The 21,860-nt window shown below is 44.6% G+C and overlaps 1 protein-coding gene across 3 annotated transcripts in view; it reads left to right on the top strand.

Moving 5' to 3' along the window:
- The window catches only part of WDR7 (WD repeat domain 7), a 333,095-nt gene extending 312,200 nt beyond the window's left edge, over positions 1-20,895 (top strand). For all 3 annotated transcript variants that reach the window (XM_089497268.1, XM_089497272.1, XM_089497267.1), the window contains 2 exons: positions 1,098-1,202; positions 17,014-20,895. In XM_089497268.1, the coding sequence (XP_089353394.1) occupies positions 1,098-1,202; positions 17,014-17,217 (309 nt within the window). In that variant the 3' untranslated portion in view covers positions 17,218-20,895. The remainder of the gene's footprint in view (positions 1-1,097; positions 1,203-17,013) is intronic.
- Positions 20,896-21,860: the final 965 nt, after the last annotated feature.

Below are 21,860 nucleotides of genomic sequence, written 5' to 3'. Positions count from 1 at the left end.
CTATCAAAACTTTTCAGAAAAGCATAGGTCCCCTTTATTAATTATTGGAATAGGCACAGGCATAGGGAGCTGAATAATCTAAACATTTCAAATATAAAACAATAATATTTGTGTGATAAAATACATGTAAGCAGGATAAGAAAAAATCCATTTTAAAAAGTATATTTATTGGGTGAAACTGAATATTTGATGTAAGATGGGGTGGGGGTCTTAGTTACATTATGCTGAATGCATGAATTAGGTGTGGCGCTGAGTCAATTTGTTGCTTGCTTGCTTTAGAAAATTCATATAACACTAAAAAAATTGGTTTATGTTTTTAACCTCATGGTACGTATCCTACTGATCCTCCATTCCCTAGAAATGCTGCTTATTTCAGCTTCATTTAATATGCTAGGGAAACGACACCAACTTCACTGCCCAGCTTTGACTCTGCACCTAGCTGCCCTCTGTTTTTCATAGAGAGAACATTGCTTACTTTTATTCTGTATTAGAGGGCATCCTATCCTAAAGTTCCCACTTGGCTGCCGAAATGCAGCAAACACCCCACACCAGCAGAGGGCAAGGATGAATAACCAGTGCAATGATATCATTTCTGGAATGATCTGGAGCATCATATAAGAGAGTCTGGATTTGAATAATGTAGAACAATCAGGAAAAATAGTAAAACTAGAGGAATAACGCATGTGATTTTTATTCTAAAACAAAATTATATAAAAATCTCAGTCCTAGCATGTTCAAACTCAGGGCTGTTAACTGGGAAACAAGGAAAATCAGACATCTGTGATAAATTTAGAGAAAACTGGCCCCAAAAGGAGATGAGTCTTGCAGTGGAAACCTCTATTGCCATTTTACCAGCATTTTACTAATATTGATCGATCGATCGATCGATAGATAGATAGCCAGCCAGCCACCCTGGCAAAGGTGAAGCCTTTGGTTTTACGTTGTAAATTTTTGATATTCTTTAAAAATACTTTTTTATGTATGCATGTGTTGAGATATATAGGTATAGATACATAGACATATAGCTATCTCATCCATATGCTTCAGTTCAATGCAACTAAACTAACTGTGAACATCTCTCTTTAATTGTTATTCAGACAATCCATGGCCATAAAGGGGCCATAACAGCAGTGGCTTTTGCTCCTGATGGACGGTATCTAGCCACTTACTCCAACACAGATAGTCACATTTCCTTCTGGCAGGTAAGTGGCATGAACCTGTTTGCTCCACATTTGAATATGAGAGCTTTATTTTCATTTTTCCCCAGATGTGCATAAATAAACCATCTGAACAGAAACACAATGTTTGTACACATGGGAGGGGATGCAAAATCAAAGTAATTTTCAGCATAAACTCAATAATCTCAGTATCATTGATTGCTATACATATGATTTTATTCTTTTTAATTAAGAGAAGGGCTTTGGCTCAATGGAAAGGTGACTGCTTTGCATTCAAAGGTCTTGGGTTTAGTTCCCATGCTCTCCAGTTGGGGCAGGAAGGAGTAGTGAAAAGATTGAAGAACTGATGCTGATTAATACAGATTGTAATATTGAGCTGTTGTCAATTCTGTCCACCTGTCAGAAGAAGGGAATCTGCTGGTGCTGTGTTGTTGTTGCTGCTGCTGTTGTTGTTGTTGTGTGCTTTCAAATCATTTCAGACTTATGGCAATCTTAAAATGAACCTATCATGGGGTTTTCTTGGCAAGATGTGTTCAGAATGGTTATGCCCTTGCCTTCCTCGAAGGGTGAGAGAGTGTGACTTGCCCAAGGTCACCCAGTCGGTTCCTATGAACAGATGGGGTTTGGATCCTGGAGTCCTAATCCAGCACTCAAACCATATTGGCTGCATATATTAACCATTTATAGTCCCCCAGCACAAACTGTTCTGTTAAAGCTGTTCTGGTGAGGGTTGGAGGACCCTTTGGAGCAATATAGATTGCCTGTGTTGGTGTGGAGAGCATGGGGCTAGCCACCCTGATGCAAGCAAAAGTCTGCTGACATGACATCACAGAACCTACTGAGTTAGATGGATCAGTCATCTGACTCAAGTATAAGCTAGCTTCCACTGTTGTTCTTCATGTTCAGTCCAGCAATTGATTGCAAAGAAACACAGAACTTTCCCTTTGTTAGCTGTGTTAAAACAGTAGTATTAAAATGTGTGTTCTGGAGAACCTGGAAGCTCACCAAGTGTTCCTCGGGGGGGGGGGGGGGGGATTAACAGCTTATAAAATAACTTGCTTCCATGATGCAAAGGGATCTTGTAGCACCTTGGAGACTGTATGAAAGAAGTTGTAGCATAAGCTTTTGTAGAATCATAGAATTGTAGAGTTGGAGGAGACCACAAGGGCCATCCAGTCCAACCCCCTGCCATGCAGGAAATCTCAATCACAGCATCCCCGACAGATGGTTATCCAGTGTCTGTTTAAAGACCTCCAAGGAAGGAGACTCCACTACACTTCAAGGGAGTGTGTTCCACTGTCAAACAGCTCTTACTGTCAGGAAGTTCCTCCTAATGTTGAGGTGGAATCTCTTTTCCTGTAGCTTGCATCCATTGCTCCGGGTCCTGTTCTCTGGAGCAGCAGAAAACAAACTTTCTCCCTCCTCAATATGACATCCCTTCAAATATTTAACCAGGGCTATCATATCACCTCTTAACCTTCTTTTCCCCAGGCTGAACATCCCCAGCTCCCTAAGTTGTCCCTCATAGGACAGTGGTTTACATCCTCAGATGCATGGAGTGAACTGTGGCAAGATCCCTTTGCGTACTGATATTCCAGACTAACACAGCTATGACTCTATTTTGCCACCATGATGTTTTTTCTATGGTAATGTGCAGACTCCAAAGAGCACTATTGTTCCATTATGGAATACTTTCCATTCATGCCGTGTAGCAATAAGGTCCAAGAAGCCTGGCCAGACCTCTGTGAGAGTTTAACACACCATAAAATGCAACCCAAAACTTTGTAATGTGTAGGAATTATAGAGCAGAGACATGAGATTCTTTAGCCAGACATGTCAGTGTAGAAATTTTGGAGACCTGTGTCATGTTGCATTCAAAGTATAGCAATGCCATCACCAAAAACCAAGATTAAAATCTCAGCCAATCCCCTTCTTCTGTTCCCCCAAAACTCTAGGAATAACTGGACCCAACCACTGTATACAAACACAAATAGACAGGTTTTTCTTATAGCAGATATTTTGCTTACTTCTAAAAGGAAACTATTTGATTAGTGCTTAAAATGCATCATGTCCCCTAGTTTTACTTCCTAGTTTCTACCTAGTGTTTTTAAAAAAGGCCCCCTCTGAGCCTTAAAAAAACTGGAAAGAACGTGAGGGTAAATTGCACCCATACTCCTTAGAGGGCATGAGGGACATGCTGACTCATTTTTTATAGAGTTTGTAAAATATGGGGGGAGGAAAGTGGTGTAGTGGTTTTTGCTCTGGGCTATGACTCTGGAGGCCAGGGTTCAAATCCTAGCTCGGCCATGGAAACCCAGTGGATGACCTTGAGTAAGTCACACTCTGCTTCAGAGAGTGGCAATGGTTAACCCACTCTGAAGAAACTTGCCAAGACAATCCCAGGATAGGTGGTTCGCCTTAAGGTCGCCATTAGTTGAACATGACTTGAAGGCACACAACAACAAAACGTTCAGCCCTCTAAATTATTTCTGTGTTAGGACCATGGCATCTGCTGGCATTAAATGCAGCTGGGGAGTACCTGACAGTGGAAGCCTGGAGTAATGCAGAGTCTTCCCTCTTTAGGTAAATTCATTTCCCAGCAGCCCTGGGCTTTGCTATGAGCCAATATATCAGGAAAACACAGTCTTAAATTCCAGATGAATGGTATCACAGTGGACTCAGCTATCATAATATAATCGGAAAGCAAGCTCTCCCTTTTAAGCCAGCTATGTCTACAAGCAGCCCAGTGAAGAATGTACAGAGACCATGTTTGGTAGATCGCACCATGCAGCTGCTAGTGCTGAATGCTTTAAATGCCTGTACAATTCTTTGAGATACAAAGAAAAAAGAAAAGAAAAATCCACTTATTGAGGAATTCAGCCACCTGTTCATATTAGCAAAACAAAGTAGCCAGTAGGTATAATCTACGAGGAAGTTCTCCTGTACAAACCTATGGAGATGATGAGAAGCATGTAATTGCAGAGCTCCAGTTAATTTCAGCAGGGCTTGCGAACGATATCTTCCCATCAGGTTGTGGCTTTTGTTTAGAATCGCTGCCTACGTAGGCAGATCTCTCTGTGAAAAAAGAAAGCTCTGACAGTAGAATTATTGCTTCCTCGCATTTCTTATTCCTGTAACTATCAGCTAATAGTATATATTTTTAATCTACCATGACATTCCGCATGTCATTCAGTGGTAACTGTACGTGTCATTAAGAGTATTGAATTATTATCCATCATCACACAGTGTGTGATTTCTGAAGCAGTGAATAAGAACTGTAAAGACGCTCTTCCATCACTTGCATATATTTAGTTGAGTTACACAGGAAGATCTAGAAAGCAATCATATGTATTGATTGAGATGTTTTACATGATCATCTAAGACTGCAGGGGGTAGCAGGGACAATGTTCCTAACCTGCGCGTGCTTTGACATATAAACTGCAGGGCTTAAATCTTGTGTGTGTGTGTTTTTTTTAAATGTTGTGGTTTTTTTAGGCAGTGTTAACATAAAGAGTTAAAATTAGTCAACACATTGCATTTAATGTAACCCTGTGCACTAGTGATTCCTCCTCTCCCCCCACCCCACAGTGGTCTATTCAGCACTACTATTAATGCAGGAATATCAGTAACATTAGTCATCTTAAAAGGGTTATTACTCAAGATGATTTAAATTGTGAAAATGTCAGTGGGGCTTGCATGCTCCCTGCTACAGATGCCATGATTTACACTCTCTGACACCATTCTGCTGCTGAGAAGGACCAAGAAAAAAAGTAATGGCTTCTGTGTTGCACTGATCAGAATTCAGAACATGATACTGCCAGTAGCACATCTTTAAAATGTCCTAGGATATGCCAAGGTTTTCATGTGTCGGAGTCTGAGACACACAGCTGAGGCCATCATGTACACCTGTTTTATTCAGAGCCAAAGATCTCAATATGTTTAGATTATTACAGGAGCATTTAAGCCAACATAGGGTTATTTCTTTATTTCCTTATTGTAAAACACATCACACATGTACCAAACTGATATAAATTGTCCGGTTATCTTATGATTTGGAAGCGCCAGTATTCAAAGGTTCATTCCCTTGTTACTTTGCTTATAGAAATATAAAAAACCTGCTGCAGCTTTCCTTGTTCCCTCCCTGCCAGCCTGCCTTTCAAAATATATACTGTCAAAAACACACCCGCTCTATTATTCAAGAAACTGCAGTAACCAGAGACAACTGTTTCCATTTGCAGGATTCTCCAGTTGTAATACTTTCAAATGTGTTCATTCCAATGCAGATCAAAGGCAGTTCAAGATGACCCAATTTATAGCATAATATTGTAATTGCCGAGGTGACGTATTTTAAATTAAATTTTACTCAACATTCACCATGGAACAAGAGAGGGGGGATGATTTCCTCACCACCACCATGATCCTATTGCCTCAGTTAATTGCTTCAGTGCAGTTATAGCATAGGAACTGCAGCAAGCGCCTGCCCCCCAAATTTCACATTACTGGCATAGATAGATTTGTATATCTAAAGTAGTCCAGAGTAGCCTCTTCATTGATGATGATGATTCATTTCACCCTGCCTCCCCCCCCCCCCCCAGGACTCAAGGTGACTTACAAAATTAAAACAAATACAGATAAAAGCACATACAAAGACATGAGTAAAAACATACAAAAATTATTGTAAAAATTAAATTAAACTATGCATAGAATTAAACCTTTTAAAAATAAATCAATTTAAAAAGCCGATAAAACAGCACACTATTAAAAACCCTTTTAGTAAGTTTCTAAAAGCTTATCAGAACACATGTTCTTCTTTGTGGCCCCTGTGAAATTACACAAATGGGCCTTGGCGTGTGGGCAGAAACCATCTCTAGAATCTCACCCTTTCTCCTTAATTCCTTTTTGTCTGCTTTCATTCTTTACGGAGGGAGCCCCAAAGCCTTGGAGTAACAACCATCAACAAGACCATCTCATGTGTTTCCACTAGACATATAGTAAAGGTAGTGGAACAGAGAGGGTAGAGTAGTAACAATAATTCCTAACTGATAGAAGCATTTTGCATATTACTGGCTGACATTCAGTTGATTAGGGTCAACTAGAATTGTGAAGTCGAAGGCTTTCATGGCCTTGCCCCCTCTCTTTCATAAGCTGAATAACTTAAGTGTATTAGTATGTCTTTTTCTTGCTAACTGTATTAAATGAGAAGGGATCACAATATATATGGACAGGTTGCTCACCTGTAACAGTATTTCTTCGAGTGGTCATCTGCAAATACATACAAATGGGTTTCACTGCGCCTGCACAGTGCTGTTCGGAAACTTCTGGAATCACTGGGCAAAGTTTACTTTGCAACATATAGAAACTTTTTGGCGGTAACTCCGTCCACCCGTTATAAGACCCCTGCCTTCCCGCTCTTTTCCCCAGTTCCGCAATTTTTCCACCAAGCAGGCGATGGAAAGAGCCAATAAGAGCAGGACACTGAGGGGATGGACAGGTGGGATTTGTATGTGTTCGCAGATGACCACTCGAAGAAATACTGTTACAGGTGAGCAACCTGTCCTTCTTCTTCGTGGTCTCTGCGAATCATACAAATGGGTTTAGACTGACAAGCTTAGGTATGCGGCAGAGGGAGTGTCCTGAAACCAAAGCTATGGTAAACCAAGGGTATATTTATTGCAACAATAAACACCTTGAACCATAAAGAGAGTCAGTCTTTTGTTCATGCACAAAACGCAACACAGCAATAACATTGCAAAACCTGAGAAGGGAATAAAAGGTCATGCAAGACCAGTCCCATTGAAATTGTGCAAATCAACATTCAACAGAATGTAAAACAGTGGCATTAAGTACATAAATGCTGAACACAAACCATCAGTATTGCAATCAATGCAACCCTGAAACCAACACAGCCCTCCCGAAAGCTGCGTCTCGGATGGCTCTGGTGTCCAGCCTATAGTGCTTTATAAAAGTCAATGGCTGGGACCAGACAGCAGCCTTACAGGCATCCTCCAAGGGAATGCCCGACAGGAATGCAGAGGATGCTGACACTGCTCTCGTGGAGTCGGACCGAACCCTGCCAGGGAGAGGTTTGCCCAGCAGTTCATAGCAGAGGTGGATGGTACCAGCCACCCATTTGGAGAACCTCTGCGCAGACACGGGCAACCCCTTCTTCGGTTCTGAGTAGCATTGGAAAAGTCTCTCGGACCGACTGGAGGCAGCAGTTCTGTCCAGGTAAAATGCCAGCGCTCTCCTGACATCAAGAGAGTGCAGGCTTCGCTCCGCATCCGAAGTTGGATTGGAAGCGAGGGTAGGCAACACAATGTCCTGGCACATGTGGAAAGCAGACACAACCTTAGGCAAGAAAGTAATGTCTGTCCGAAGGACCACCTTGTCCTTGTGAAACCTCAGGAAGGGCTGGTCCCTCCGCAAGGCACAGAGTTTGCCCGCAAAGCGGGCAGAGGTGATGGCCACAAGAAAGGCAGTTTTCCAAGCCAGTAGTCTCAAGTCTACTGTGGCTGTCGGTTCAAAGGGCTTGGATTTGAGCGCGGCCAGCACCGCCTCCAAGCTCCAAGCCGGGGCCGGTACCGACACAGGAGGGTGTAAGTTGGCACATCCCTTCAGGAACCCCTTCACCAAGGGGTCCCTAAAGAAGGAAGCCCTACCCTCAAATTGGTACCTGGAACAAATGGCAGAGAGGTAGCACTTGATGGATGTGAGGCACAACCCCTCATCCAACAGCGCCATCAAGAACTCCAGCACCACTGGAGTGGAAACTTGAGCAGGAGCCAAGCCCTTTTGATCAAGGAAGAGGCTAAACCTCCTCCACTTTAGGGCATAGGACCGCTGAGTGGATGGCTTCTGCGCGGCCAGGATCACCGTCCTCACCGCGTCCGGCAGCGAAGCTAGGGCTGGATTCTCCAGGCCACCAGCGGCAGGCTCTCGATGTCCGGGTGCAGAATCCGGCCATCCTGGATCGACAGCAGGTCCGGTCGGAAGTCGAGGCGGAGGAAGCATCTCTTGGAGAGGTGGAAAAGGGATGCGAACCAGGGCTGTCTCAGCCACCACGGCGTGATCAGGATCGCGTCCGAACGGTCCGTCGTCATCTTGGACACCACCCTGATGATGAGAGGGAAGGGAGGGAAGGCGTAGAGCAGCTCTCCCGTCCAAATGAAGGCGAACGCATCTCCGAGGGATCCGTCCATTTGCCTCCTGGAGCAGAACTGGGGACAGTGGCTGTTCCATTCAGTCGCGAAGAGGTCGACTTGGGGTGTTCCCCACCGATTGAACAGTTCGCTGACCGTCTCCGGATGGAGCCTCCACTCATGGCACACCGAAGGGGACCTGCTCAGGCAGTCCGCCAGCTCGTTGTCTTCTCCTGGAAGGTGAATCGCCTGGAGGAGCACCTGTCTCTGGATGCACCAGTCCCAAATTCGGAGGGTAATCTCGAGCAGAGTCATGGATCTGGTGCCTCCCTGTTTGTTGATGTAATACATCACGGTGGTGTTGTCCGTCCTCAGGAGGACCACCTTTCCTACGACAGCGAATTCAAATGCCCTCAAAGCCTTTTCGACTGCGAGCATCTCCAAAGCATTGATGTGGAGATGCCTGTCTTGGGCCGACCACTTGTCTTTGACAACCAGGTCGAGCAGGTGGGCGCCCCAGCCCTCCAGGGAAGCATCAGTTGTCAAAGTCAATTGAGGCTGAGGTTGATGGAAGGGCATCCCGATGCAGACGTTGCGGCCGTCCAGCCACCATCTCAGTGAAGCGGCCACCGGTCTCGGTACCGTGAGCCACTTGGACGGAGGGTCCTCCATGGGAGAGAAGACTGAGAGGAACCAGGACTGCAGTGGTCGGAGGCGAAGCCTTGCCCACGGTGTCACGAACGTCGTCGACGCCATGTGTCCCAGAGCCACTTGAACGTCCCTGGCCCTCATCCTTCTGTGAGAGATGCAAGGCCTCAGTGCTGCAACCAGCGCCTGGAAACGGTCCGGAGGGAGAAAGGCGGAGCATCTTTCGGAGTCGAGGATGGCTCTGATGAACTTGGCCTGTCTGGTCGGGGTGAAGTGTGATTTCTCCTCGTTGACGACTAGGCCGAGGGAGTCCAAAAGGTGCAAGGCAAATGAGACTGCTTCTCGGAGCTCCTGCTGTGAGTCAGCGACAAACAGTCAGTCGTCCAGGTAAGGGAAGACTCTGTAGCCCCTCTGATGAAGGTATGCCACCACTGGTGCCATGCACTTCGTGAAGACCCTCGGAGCCGTGGCAAGGCCAAAGGGGAGCACGTTGTAGTGGTAAGCGGAAGAGCCGACGGCGAAGGCGAGGAATCTCCGGTGGGACTCCCGAATTCCGATGTGGAAGTAGGCGTCCTTCAGGTCGACCGTCGCAAACCACAGGCCCTGGTGGAGAAGCGGCAGAATAGAAGCCAAGGTTACCATCCGGAACCGGCGGTATTCAAGGAAAAGGTTCAACTCCCTCAAGTCCAAGATGGGTCTGATGCCCCCATCTGCCTTCGGTACCGTGAAGTACCTGGAAAAAAAGGCCCTGGAGCATTGCTCGGGTGATAAGGGGAAGATTGCCCCCTTGTCCAGCAAAGTGCGCACTTCGTCGAGAAGGGTGTCCGAGGGGTGAGTGGACATGAAGGCTCCGGTTGGAGGGAGCTCTTGGAACTCAAGGGCATAACCCCTACGGACGATGTTGAGGGCCCACGAGTCCGTTGTGATGGAGGCCCAGGTGGTGACAAAGGGCCTTAAAATGTCCAAAAAGAAAAGGGAAGGAGAGACGAAGCGCGCTGCAACCCTTCAGGCTCTCTTCTTCCCCTGGTCGGTATCCTGCCGGCAGGACTTTTGGTACCGAGGAGGAAAGTTTTGGCGGTCAGAGGAGGAGGAAGACTGAGAGGGGTAACGGCGCCTCTGGGATCCCTGTTGTTGGGACTGACGGTCCTGCTGGAAGGTCCCCTGCGACTGACCTTGGGGCTGCCACGGGCGCTGCCTCTTCCTGAAGGGCGAGATGGAAGACGACATCCCGTGCTTCTTCGCCGCCGCCTTCATCCTGAACTTTCTGTTCAGGCGTTCGTCGGTCTCGGCGTGGAAGAGGCCAGATCCATCCAATGGCATGTCCTCAATGGCCGCCCTCACACTGGAGTTGAGGTTGGACCCCCGGAGCCACGCATGCGGCGGAGAGCCATCGACGCCGACATGGTCTGTCCCACACAGTCTGCCATGTTCCTGGAGGCGGTGATGAGCCAGCTGCCGATGGAGTGGGCCTCATCTCGACGAGATGCCTCTGAACCTCGTCCAGGACATCGGGGACGAGCGGTGAGATTCCCTCCATGAGGGTCTGGATGTAGGCCCCCATGCAAGCGTTGTAGTTGATGGCCTTAACCGCGAGGGCCGCAGCAGAGTAGGCCTTCTTGGCCAGGCCATCAACTTTCTTCGTCTCTTTGTCCACTGGCGAGGTCGCCTGCTTGGGGACGAAGGCTTGCTGGGCCCCCTCCACAATCGCCGAGTTAGGCTTTGGATGATCGGTCAGCCACGCACAGCTTGAAGGGGCGATCCGATAAAGGGACTCGATCCTCCACGACGACCCCACTAGGGAAGCAGGAGCATCCCAAGACCTGCGGACAATGGTCTCGAGGGAAGGCAACAGCGGGATGGCAGCGTGGGGACCCGACCATGGACGCGGCGCTTTACCGGATCCCAGGCCTTCTCGTCGGGGAAGGAGAGCTCGATGTCCAGGGCCCTGGCCATCTTGATGATGTGCTCGTTGAATGAACGCACATCATTGGTCGGCGAAGACAGCTCAGGGTGATGCATCCACTGAGGAGACGCCTGAATGGAAGTGTCATCCTCGCCAGAAGGATCCACCGCCGGTGACAAGGGCTCCTCATCAGAGTCGGAACTTGATGAGAGCTGCACATCAGGTGCCCGGACTTGAGACACGGGACGAGATGGAATCTGGAGGGCAGGCAACTCCGTCTCGGGGCGAGCGGCGGAACAGGACGGAACATCAGGCTTCGACGTCACCGAATGCAAAGTCTGGGGCTTCTCCTTCCAAGGGGCTACAGGATGCAGGTTCAGCTGGGTGAACTTGCGGAAGGCGGTCTCCCTCGGTACCGACATGTAATACCTCCCCGTCTCAGAGTCGTAAAACATGTCAGTGCCCTCGTCCAGCGGCTGGTCGTCGTCGTCACCGGGCTCGTTGTCTTCCGAATGGAGGGAGAGAGGGGGAGAGTGCTCCCTCACGACTCCGACGGCCTCCGCATCGGGGTGGACAAAGTCGACAGTGGCTGGCAACGGGGTGTCCAAAAGAGGAGCCGCATGCGGAGCAGAGAATCTGTCCGGGCGAGACAAAGCGGGCGCAGGAGAACGAGCCTTTTTGGTCGGGGAGCGAGTCTTCTTCTCCGGAGCACGAGACTTGTGAGACGAGCGCTCCTTCCCCTTCGAGGAAGTCGAAGTTCCACTCTGGCCATGGCTGGATTTCGACTTCTTCGCGCCCGAGTCCCCCAGGGTCTCCTTGGAGTGCCGCTTCTTGGACGGGCGAGGCGTCTCGTCAAGGGGAAAGAAGGGGTTGTCCGGCAAGTCGGAGAGGACTACCGCTGTCGCCGTGGAAGGCTTGGGTGACTTGCCCTTGTCAGCCACGGTCTTCTTCGGAGCCACCGGCGTCCCCGCCTCGGTCAGCTCGGCGGCGTGCCGGGACGGCTTCGACTTAAAGGGTGGCACCGGTACGGCCAAGGCTTCCGCCTCCGAACGGTCCCTCGGTCGTGAGCCCTCCGGAGACAGCTCCCTTCCGGACTTCGCCCTGGGCTCGGAACCCTCAGGCCCCAGAGTTTTCTGGGGGCACTTGGAGGGCTTGTCAGTGGCACTGGGTCTCTGGGAACCACGGGCCACATCAGTGGTAGAAGAAAACTCTGCCGCCGGCGGGGCAGACACCACACTAGACACGCTGGCTCGGGAAGAAGAGGCCGGCGGTGGAGCAGAGGGGGCCGATGACGGACGAGAGCCACCCTCCTGGACCTTTCCCTGAGCGATGGCCGAAGTCAACCGGGACTCATGGTTCTTTCGAGCCTGCGAGGAGAGCGACTTGCAAAGGGAACAAGCCTTAGGGTCGTGGTCCTTGCCCAAGCAGAGGAGGCAGGAGGAGTGAGGGTCCTGAACGGGCACCTTGCCCCCGCACACGTCGCACTTCTTGAAGGGTGCAGGCATCCTTCCAAAGTCGTCAAGTTGAGAGGAGAATCCAAAACAAGGTCAATCAAGCCAAAAAGTCCGAAGTTACCGGGGCGGGAGAAAGAGAATGGTCAAGAGACGGTCCGAGGTCAAAAGTGAAAGTGATCCCAAGCAAGCAAGAGCGAGCGAAAGTTCCCTGAAGCAGCTAGCGCGGCGGAAAAAAGGAACTGGGGAAAAGAGCGGGAAGGCAGGGGCCTTATAACGGGTGGGCGGAGTTACCGCCAAAAAGTTTCTATATGTTGCAAAGTAAACTTTGCCCAGTGATTCCAGAAGTTTCCGAACAGCACTGCGCAGGTGCAGTGAAACCCATTTGTATGATTCGCAGAGACCACGAAGAAGACATATAAATATATATATATATACATATACACACACACACATACATACACCCAAGTCCTTTCCAGGCAAGCATTCTCTGAAGATGCCAGTCACAGATGCTGGCGAAACATCAGGCGGAAACTCTTCTAGATGGCCACATAGCCCGAAAATCCCACAATCAACTAGAATTGTTAGACCTGTTCATTCTGTTGTTGAATGATGAATCAACACATAGGTAAATGTCATTGCTTGAATGGGTCTATTCGAGTCAAGACTTAACAAGACTGTATAGCCTATTTTCTCACAAGCCCTCCCACAGGAATCTTGTAAGTACGGTTACCACTCATATTTGGAGGGAGGAGTGAAGACTGAGTGAGAGAATATTGGCTTGCCTAACCCTTCAGATAAGTTACTACTGGCTGACCTGCACAGAGAGTGAAATTGGAAAGTTCTTAGTTCATTCTTAGCACCACTGTTCTGTTAGCCCTTTGCAATGAATATGTTCAAAATGAAGTAAGACTGTTATATAATAATTTAATTTGTTTTATTTATATACCGCTATTCCAAAGATCATAGCGGTGAACAGCAAGTAAGCTAATTAGCAAGTAAGCTAATTTGCCCCCAACAGTCTGGGTACTCATTTTAGCGACCTCGGAAGGATGCAAGCCTGAGTCGAGCTTGGGCCCTTTTGCTGGTCTTGAACTCGCAACCTTGTGGTTTCGAGTAAATGGCTGCAGTACAGGCATTTAACCACTGCGCCACCAGGGCTCCTAACTATTTTGTGTTTGTTTCTTTCATCTTATGGTGATCCTACCTTTCACTTCCCCACCTCTGGAATCACAGCTGTCTCTGTGATTGTGTTTCTATAGAGTTCTTACCTTGCCTACCTGGAAGCAAGACATACACACCTGTGGTGGAAATTCCTTGTTGAAATAAAAAGCCATAGAAACATGGAGTCGCTTTGGTTAAAGAAAAATCGGTTTTTAAAATAGAGGCTTGGAGTTTAGAAAAAATTAGAGCAAAGGAGTAAAAAGAGTTAAGTTTCCTGAAATTAAGTTACACACCTACACACAATAGTAGATGACTGCCTGTCAGGCCAAATCAGCAGAGGTTGCATACATTCTTTCTCAACAAAAAGGTTGAGCCTCCCTTATCCAAAAACCAAAACTGAGGGGTTGTCTGCAGAGGCCAAAATGCTCAGATTCCACCCAGCATTCTGTTGTCTAGATTAGACAATGCAGACCAAAACTTCCAGGGCAGGATTGACCCCTGTCTTGTTCCCAGGTCAGTGCAAGGATGGGTATGTGAATACCTGCCCATCCCCATGTGAACCCAGGAACTAACCCAAGTGATCAGCAGGATCAGGAAAGCATGGGCTCGGTCCATGCTTTCCTAGCCTGTCTGCTCAGGCCCTGAGATAGCTAAAATAGTGATACCAGAGGGATAGTAAGCCCGTAGTCTTGGTTTTATCTCTGTCCTGTATCCCTCAGATCCAGACCACAGCCAAGGCTTGTAGATTCTTTTTATACAATATTGCTAAAATCCGACCATATCTCTCTGCCTCTACTGCCAAGATTTTTGTCCATGCCCTAGTGGTCTCATGACTTGATTACTGTAACATCCTCCTGGCTGGGCTTCCTCTTTCTCACCTCTGTCCTTTAATTTCTGTCCAGCATTCAGCTGCACGCATTATCACATCTGCCCACCGTTCTGACCATATCTCTCCTTTGTTGGCATCCCTTCACTGGCTCCCCCTCCCTTTCCGTATTCAGTATAAGCTGCTGTCGATATTTAAAGCCCTCCATGGGTTGGCCCCTCCTTATTTATCAGACCTTCTTTCTCCTCACCTTCCCACTCAAGCCATCCATTCTGGTAGTCAAGGTCAGCTATCCCAGCCCAGGATTTCCTCTGCCCCATCTCGGATTCGCCCCTTTTCACTTGCTGCCCCTCATCCTGGAACCTTCTTTCCCCACGAGCAAGAGCCATCACTTCTTTAACCAGCTTCAAAACGAAGTTGAAGACCATCCTGTTCAGAGAAGCGTTCCCAGGCATTGCATAATTGTCACTTGCTATTTGATCTTTTTTGTTGCCTGTTTTATTGAACCATTTCCTGTATTGCTATGTATTTTATATGTATTATCCTATTATTTCTTAGATTGTACGCCATAGGCAGGTTTACTCTTTTATATTTATTGTTTAATGTACAGCGCTGGGCAAATCTAAAGTGCTATATAAATAAAGAATAATAATAATAACCTTTGCTTTTTGGTTGTTCAATGTACACAAACTTTGTTTCATGCACAAAATCATTGAAAATATTGTAAAAAATAAAACTTTCAGGCATTGTGTATAAGGCATGTCATATCTCTGAGATATTTCATTATGTACAGATATGCTAATGCAGGTATTCTAAAATCTGGGAGGAAATCCAAAATATCTCTGGTTTTCATTTCAGTCCAACCTGTATGTTAACCTCTCGGTTGGATTTCTGCAATGCGCTCTACATGGGGCAACCCTTGTACCAAACCCGGATGCTACAATTGGTTCAGAATATGGCAGCAAGGCTGGTCACTGGATGTTCCAGGACTAGCCATATAACACCTATATTGCAAGATCTACATTGGCTGCCCATTCGCTTCCAGGCACAATACAAGGTGTTGGTAATTACCTATAAAGCCCTAAATGGCTTGGGCCCAGGGTACTTGGAGGACCGCCTCTCCCCATACAGTCCACCCCGCACTCTCAGATCGGGCGGGAAACATTTGTTAAGAGTTCCAAAGTCAAGATATTCTTCATCTTCTCAGAGGGCATTTTCTATCTCGGCCCCGCAGATTTGGAACTCTCTGCCCGATGAGCTCCGCTCAGTCACTTCTTTAGATCTATTTAGGAGAAATTTGAGGACCCATCTTTTCCGTCAAGCTTTCCCCCATGTGCCTTAATATTTTTCTCTCCTCCCTTGATGCACATTATTCGATCCAGCTATTTTGTTGTATGGCTTTTAATGATATGGTTTTAGTTGACTGTAATATAATGGTTTTTTAGATTCTCTTGTATAATTTTTTAATCGGTATGGGTAGTTTGTTTGCACTGTCGGGGATATATGTTGTTGTTATTGTTTCATTCTATGTTGTAAACCGCTATGATCTATGTAGGAATAGTGGTATATAAATAAATTTTCATTCATTCATTCAACCAGTGACCAACCTGTGACCACACCAATAGCTTTCAACCCTCTTATCAAAAATGATCCAGTTGCAGGGGTCTCCCTATTATTTGTTTTTGTTTGTTTGCTTGCTTGCTTTTTGGTGGACCTGACCTGAACACTCAGACCTGTGAACCCTGAAATAGTGGCATTTGTAATATTTGGATGAAATTGACAACTTATGTTGAGCCAGAAAGCTATACAGTATCCTGAGTAAACCTGACAAGTTGCTTCTTTGGACTATAACTTACAAAATTCCCCAATAAGATCAGTCAGTCGCCATGAAGGATTCTGGAGGTTTTGCTGGTGTTGGTGGGAGGGGTGATCCAAACACTGCTGAGAACACACAGCTTCCACACTTCAGAATTCCTGAATGTTGAAATTCAACACTGTAAAAAGATGAAGCAATTTCAAAAGAGTGTGGGTTGGCCAACCTTGGCACATAGACCTGAGGAAGAAATGTCCAGATCAGGTCCAGTGACCACGATGCTTAGATTTCTGCTATCCTGAAATTAGAATTAGATTGCAGGGAAATCTATAATGCCATGGTTCCTTTTTAGTTGCGAAACTGACCAGCTCTTTGGAAGAAATGAAATTATGGTAGCACAAACCTAGAACCTGACTGTGTTGTGGTTTCTTACAGATTTTTTAAAAAATTATTTTCGTTGTTGTTCATCCCATCCTTTTTGAACTTGAATGAGGTATAAGCAAAAACTTCTATACAGAGCTGTAAAACGCCTTTAAAATAATGTATGGACTTTCCTTAAACAGTCTTTATGGAGCCATCTTAAAAAGCAAGCTGGTAAATGTGCAAGATTAGCCTTATTTTGCTGTATTATGAGGATCACTAGCAAAAAGATTTTTGACTCTCAGTAGCTAAGGTATCATTTATTGGTATAAAATGAGTTGAATGAAACTGTGGTTAAAGGTCTTGCAAGATAGAAATCATATTACAGTCACCAGGAAATCTTTCTGAAGGAAGTCTTTGAAAAACCAAGGGAAGATTCATCCAGTTTTTATGCTACAATGTTCTTCTTAAAGAAATCCTTGAATTTCCATGTTCATTATGGTTCTTTTTTCTTTCTTTTCCTACTGACAGATGAACACTTCTCTCTTGGGGAGTATTGGAATGCTGAATTCTGCACCGCAGCTCCGATGCATTAAAACATACCAGGTGCCTCCTGTCCAGCCTGCATCTCCAGGCTCCCACAACGCCCTCAGACTGGCCAGGCTCATCTGGACTTCCAATCGCAATGTTATTCTTATGGCACATGATGGCAAAGAACATCGATTTGTGGTGTAGAGTCAGGGTGTGCAGTTTTTCCTCCTTTGTTCCAAATACGATTTTGTTTAAATATCCCCTGTAAATCTTTCTCCCTGTTTGTGATTGTAGCACTGGAGGGTCAGAACCAGTTCCCTCAAAGGTTATGAGGCCGCATTGGCCAGGTGGTACTCTGCTTCCTTCTCTGCAGCAGAGCCCTGCTCAAGCCAGCTATTGACCCACAAGGATGCACATCAGCCCAGCAGCCTGAATAACAGTTATGCCAGTGTGTAGGGTTTTTCTTTTATCAGTGGCATGGAAAGGGCCTTGAAAATGCAACTGCCTTGCTAGTTGTAGTGGTTACCACCTGACTCTGAAATACCTTGATTTTAAGAGTTTTTTTTTAAAAAAAAAATCAATGAACTTGCAACATTTAAGCTGGGCTAATCACTTTGAGAATGACTGAAACATCCACAGGGTTTATTTTTTTTAATTAAAAAACCTATAAAGTATTTAGCATCCTGATGTTTACGAAAAGCTACAGAAAGTTGTTTACATGGATCTCATTCCAACAGATGTTGGAGGATCACTGAGTTAGGATTTATTTTAGGCCTTGCTCCATACTTTCAACCAGTTGGATGGAGTAGGCTGCCACATGTCCATGCAGCTTTCCACATGTGTATTCTTGGCATTTCTTGATTTATGGGAAAGAATTGGATGGTCCCTATGTGCATAGGAGCTCCCATGTGCCCACTCGAGCTGCTGGTTCACAGCATCAAAGGTTTATTATACTTGTCAGGCTTGGGATTTCATGAAAAAAATTATGAAAAAGAGGATTTTCTGTTTCCTTTGAACCATCATACTTCCTCATATACATTCCTGGTTGATTTGGAAGAGGTGACATAGTTTAATAAGCAAAGAGACTATTTATGTTTGTTCTGTCAGGGAAGGGAGGGTAAGATTGGCTGCAATATTAATTTTTTTAATGAAAATGGCAAGGTTAACAAAAGAAAGAGAATGGATATCAATGTTTTGTTTTGCTGCTACTATAGATATTAGTCTCTGCAAGTGGTTTCTCTTGTACAGATTGTGCTTGCACTGGGCCTGTGGACAATATAAAGAACCCTCACAACTGGGCCACTGACTTGTATTGCTTTGCAAATTAATTATGATGCAGAGTAGTTTCAATATTTGAGTGAAAGCCAGATATTTAAGCACTGAAAGCTTCTGGTGAAGCACATCACTGGTCATTACTGCAGAAAACATAACTGTGCTAACTTTAATTCCATTTCAATATGTTGGTATATTTTTTATTAACAAGATCATCTCTAATGATGTTCACATATCTGATATGTTTTGTGCACTTTTTTAATTATTTTTTTATTTTGGGGGATCTGATGAGCACCCAGGTTTTGTTCATAGGAGGTGGGGAAAATAGAATAGGAAACATTTTATTTAAACACTGGTATATGCACGCAAAGGTATCTGTGTGATATTGTCTTGTACTGTATTTGCTGTAGACCTGGAACACAGACAGAGAGAATTATCTTAGTGTATGCCAGATCCTGCACAATTCAAAATTCAATTTCAAAAGTGCAACTTGATGTGGAAAAAAAAACAAAATTCAAAAATATTACTTGATAAAAAAAGAGATTGCTTCTAAGCAGAAAACACTGGATACTTTCTTTTAAGCACAACTTCTGCTGAAAAAAGTAATGAAAGCTGTGCAAGAACAATTCAGTATCCTTGCATTTGTTCCACTTTTTTCAGTGGAAATTGCATCAGAGCAATTCCTCTAGTTTGTATACATTGCTTCTTTTCTTTTTCTTTTTTCTTTTGTTAAAACAACTAAGTGGTATGTTTAATACAGTATACATAGGCTACAATCAACATATCTGTCTACTTGAGATTTTAAAAACAGAGCAAGGAATAAAAGACCAATAGGAATATTTATCTGAAACTACTATAAAATTATTATTTTTTTAATTATTGCAAAGCTTAAGTAATGTGTTTGGTGATGGTAAAAATTTGTTTTAGATTTTCAACATTTGTTTTAAGCGAACCATTGCAATATGCATATACATTGTAGTTATCAAAAGTGGCTGTGAGATTTTTAGAAAAACAGAACAAAACATCTTGGCTCCCACTGAAAATGTCATCCCTATAACAAGTTCTTTTCCCTCCTCCCCTTTCAAAAGATTGTGAATGTTGTCCATGTCATTACGAAACTGTGAGTTTCTCTTCTGGCAATCAGATGTGGGATAGTGGTGAAGAAACACAAAATGGCATGACACAGGGCACAGCTGAATTTTGATACATGTCACACAAGAAGAGGACTCAGCAAGTGGCTGCTATTTCCAAAGGCCAGCAACCTCTGTGTGTGTGTGTGTGTGTGTGTGTATGTCAAAGTTCCACCTTATGTGTCTATTTGGACCTGCTGCATTGTCTGAAAAGAACACACAACTTACATACATAGCTCCTCAGTTTATGTTCATTACAATAAGGCTTGTGCAGTGGCCCAGCATATATTTTTTTTACAATGGATGATGTGAAGCAGCTATATTCAGTGATTGGAACCCTTACCTGCCTCTATTTATTTTTTAAAACATGCCCTTCAATGAGTATTACCTGAATTCTAGTATTTAAAACAAAAACCACATAGGGCTCATCTATGAAAAACACAGCCACCTACTTCTGTCATCAAGAGAGATGTTCAGTGCTTTGAAGGGTCTAAAATATTTTGAATACTGTGCTAGAGATTGGGAGTTCTGCGGATATGTAGCACACTGTGCCTATAAAAAAAAATCAAGCTTTTAAACCAATAGGAAAGCTCATCTATGTGAAAAAGTAATTTAAACGGAAGAATCAATATTTATGTACTAGTAACCGCAACAATCTTCTAGGCCCTGAATGGGGACACTCGGGGTGGGGGAACAACTTCGTTGAAATGAGTGGAAGTGGTGCCACAGTAGCACTGAGTGGATTTTTACCTAGAATTCTCTTAATGTCCACATGCAAATTTGCATGAGTGACTTTCTAAGCCCTCACTGGAAACTTCATCACATCTTAGATCTTTCAGCACTGCAGTAAAATTTGTATTGTCATTCCAGTGTAAGCTTTTAGTGTTTTATTGATTTGTTTAGTACTGTATTTGGATTTGTCCTTGTAAATGTAGAGGCGTACGTGGCTTCATTGGCAGTTTACAAGCAAAAGATGACATGATGAGACACCTGTATGAAAACGTTGTCATGACTATCATTGCAGTGTATGGTAACTGATTAAAATGTCTGCCTCAAAAAATGACTTGACAATTTCACTTATTGGCTCCTGCATGTACCAAAGGGTCCTGTGTATATATAGTATCTCTGAAATAAATACTCAATTGGACTGAAGAATGCTTTCCTCCAATCTTCATTCTGATTGCTATACTCAACAACCGTGTATGTACACAATAGGCCAATTTGGATGTTGCAATAAACATATAGCTGCCAGTGAAAGCATTCACTATATATTCAATTCCTCCCAGATACTGTAACTGAGAAGAGCTTGAGATGTCACAAATTTCTGTGTTCTTTCATCAGCTGCAAATATACACAGAAAGAACAGGCAAACGCATACAATTGTGATTCCATTACACCAGCTAAGCTCCATTTAATGTTTTATGGAAGCAGTGGGGCAGAGGGAATCTAGTATAGTCATAGCCATTTGGGGCAGCAGCCTATAATAATATCTGGCTTAATTGTGTATTAATTTAAGAGTAACCCTTATCACATTTATCTGGAATGTTACATTTCATTATTGCAGGTAAAGGCTCCTTTTCAAAAGGTCCAGCGTATTCATCAGCCAACATGAATTAGGAAATAATCAATTAGGTTGCTCTTTGTAAAATTTTATGGGTAATATGATTTCATCCAAAAAGAAAAATCTTGCCCTTATACCTATTTTAATTGCATCCTCTGCCGCACTGGAAAATGCTGTGTCTCTTTCTCTCCTCCCTCTCTTTTGCGCTCTTCCTTTTTGCCGAAACAGTGATTGGACCAATTACTGAGATGTTGAGTCAAGGACAGCTTCCCAATGGGAAAGGAGGAGAGCATGTTGTGTTTGTTTTATCCAGAAATGCTGAACTTGGATCTGCATACCTGTAATATCACTAGTCTAATGAATCTACAGAAAGGATAATAAGGAAGCTATTACTTCGGCTTTTATTTTCTTTGAGATTTTCATATGAAAGGATGGCATGGGATGGATTGAGGTAATTATTATGTAACAGAAGAGTGGGGAGATGCCAGATAATTGCAAGAGTGCTCATAATTGCAACACTTCAAGCACAACTTGATTTTCAAGGTGTGTTCCTGTGTTAAAATAATTGATGGCTTAAATATTTTTCCTATAGGTAGAATCTGCACTGTAACCGTTCTATTGCTGATCACATAAACTGATCAAATGCAGAAAGGGCATGACATTAATAGGAAGGTAAAGCCAGGCAGTGCTGGATGAACTTTCACCTTTCACCTCTTCAGCTGACAGACAGAGCGGAGTGTTGAAAAAATCAATACTTAGGAGCCAGGAGGGAAATATTTCCAACCTCTAACTAGAGAATGTATTTTGACAAGGCCAAGATAATCCAAGCTGCACAGGAGAAAGAGAAAAGAAGCCTCATTTTTAAAGCTTGACACTTCAAGGTG

Source organism: Sceloporus occidentalis, unplaced genomic scaffold (genome assembly GCF_023333645.1).
Source record: "Sceloporus occidentalis isolate IW3139 unplaced genomic scaffold, rSceOcc1.0.p SCAF_1, whole genome shotgun sequence".
Classification (NCBI taxonomy): Eukaryota; Metazoa; Chordata; class Lepidosauria; order Squamata; family Phrynosomatidae; genus Sceloporus; species Sceloporus occidentalis.
Note: the sequence above shows the minus strand (reverse complement) of the source record. Positions and strands in the feature narration are given on the sequence as shown.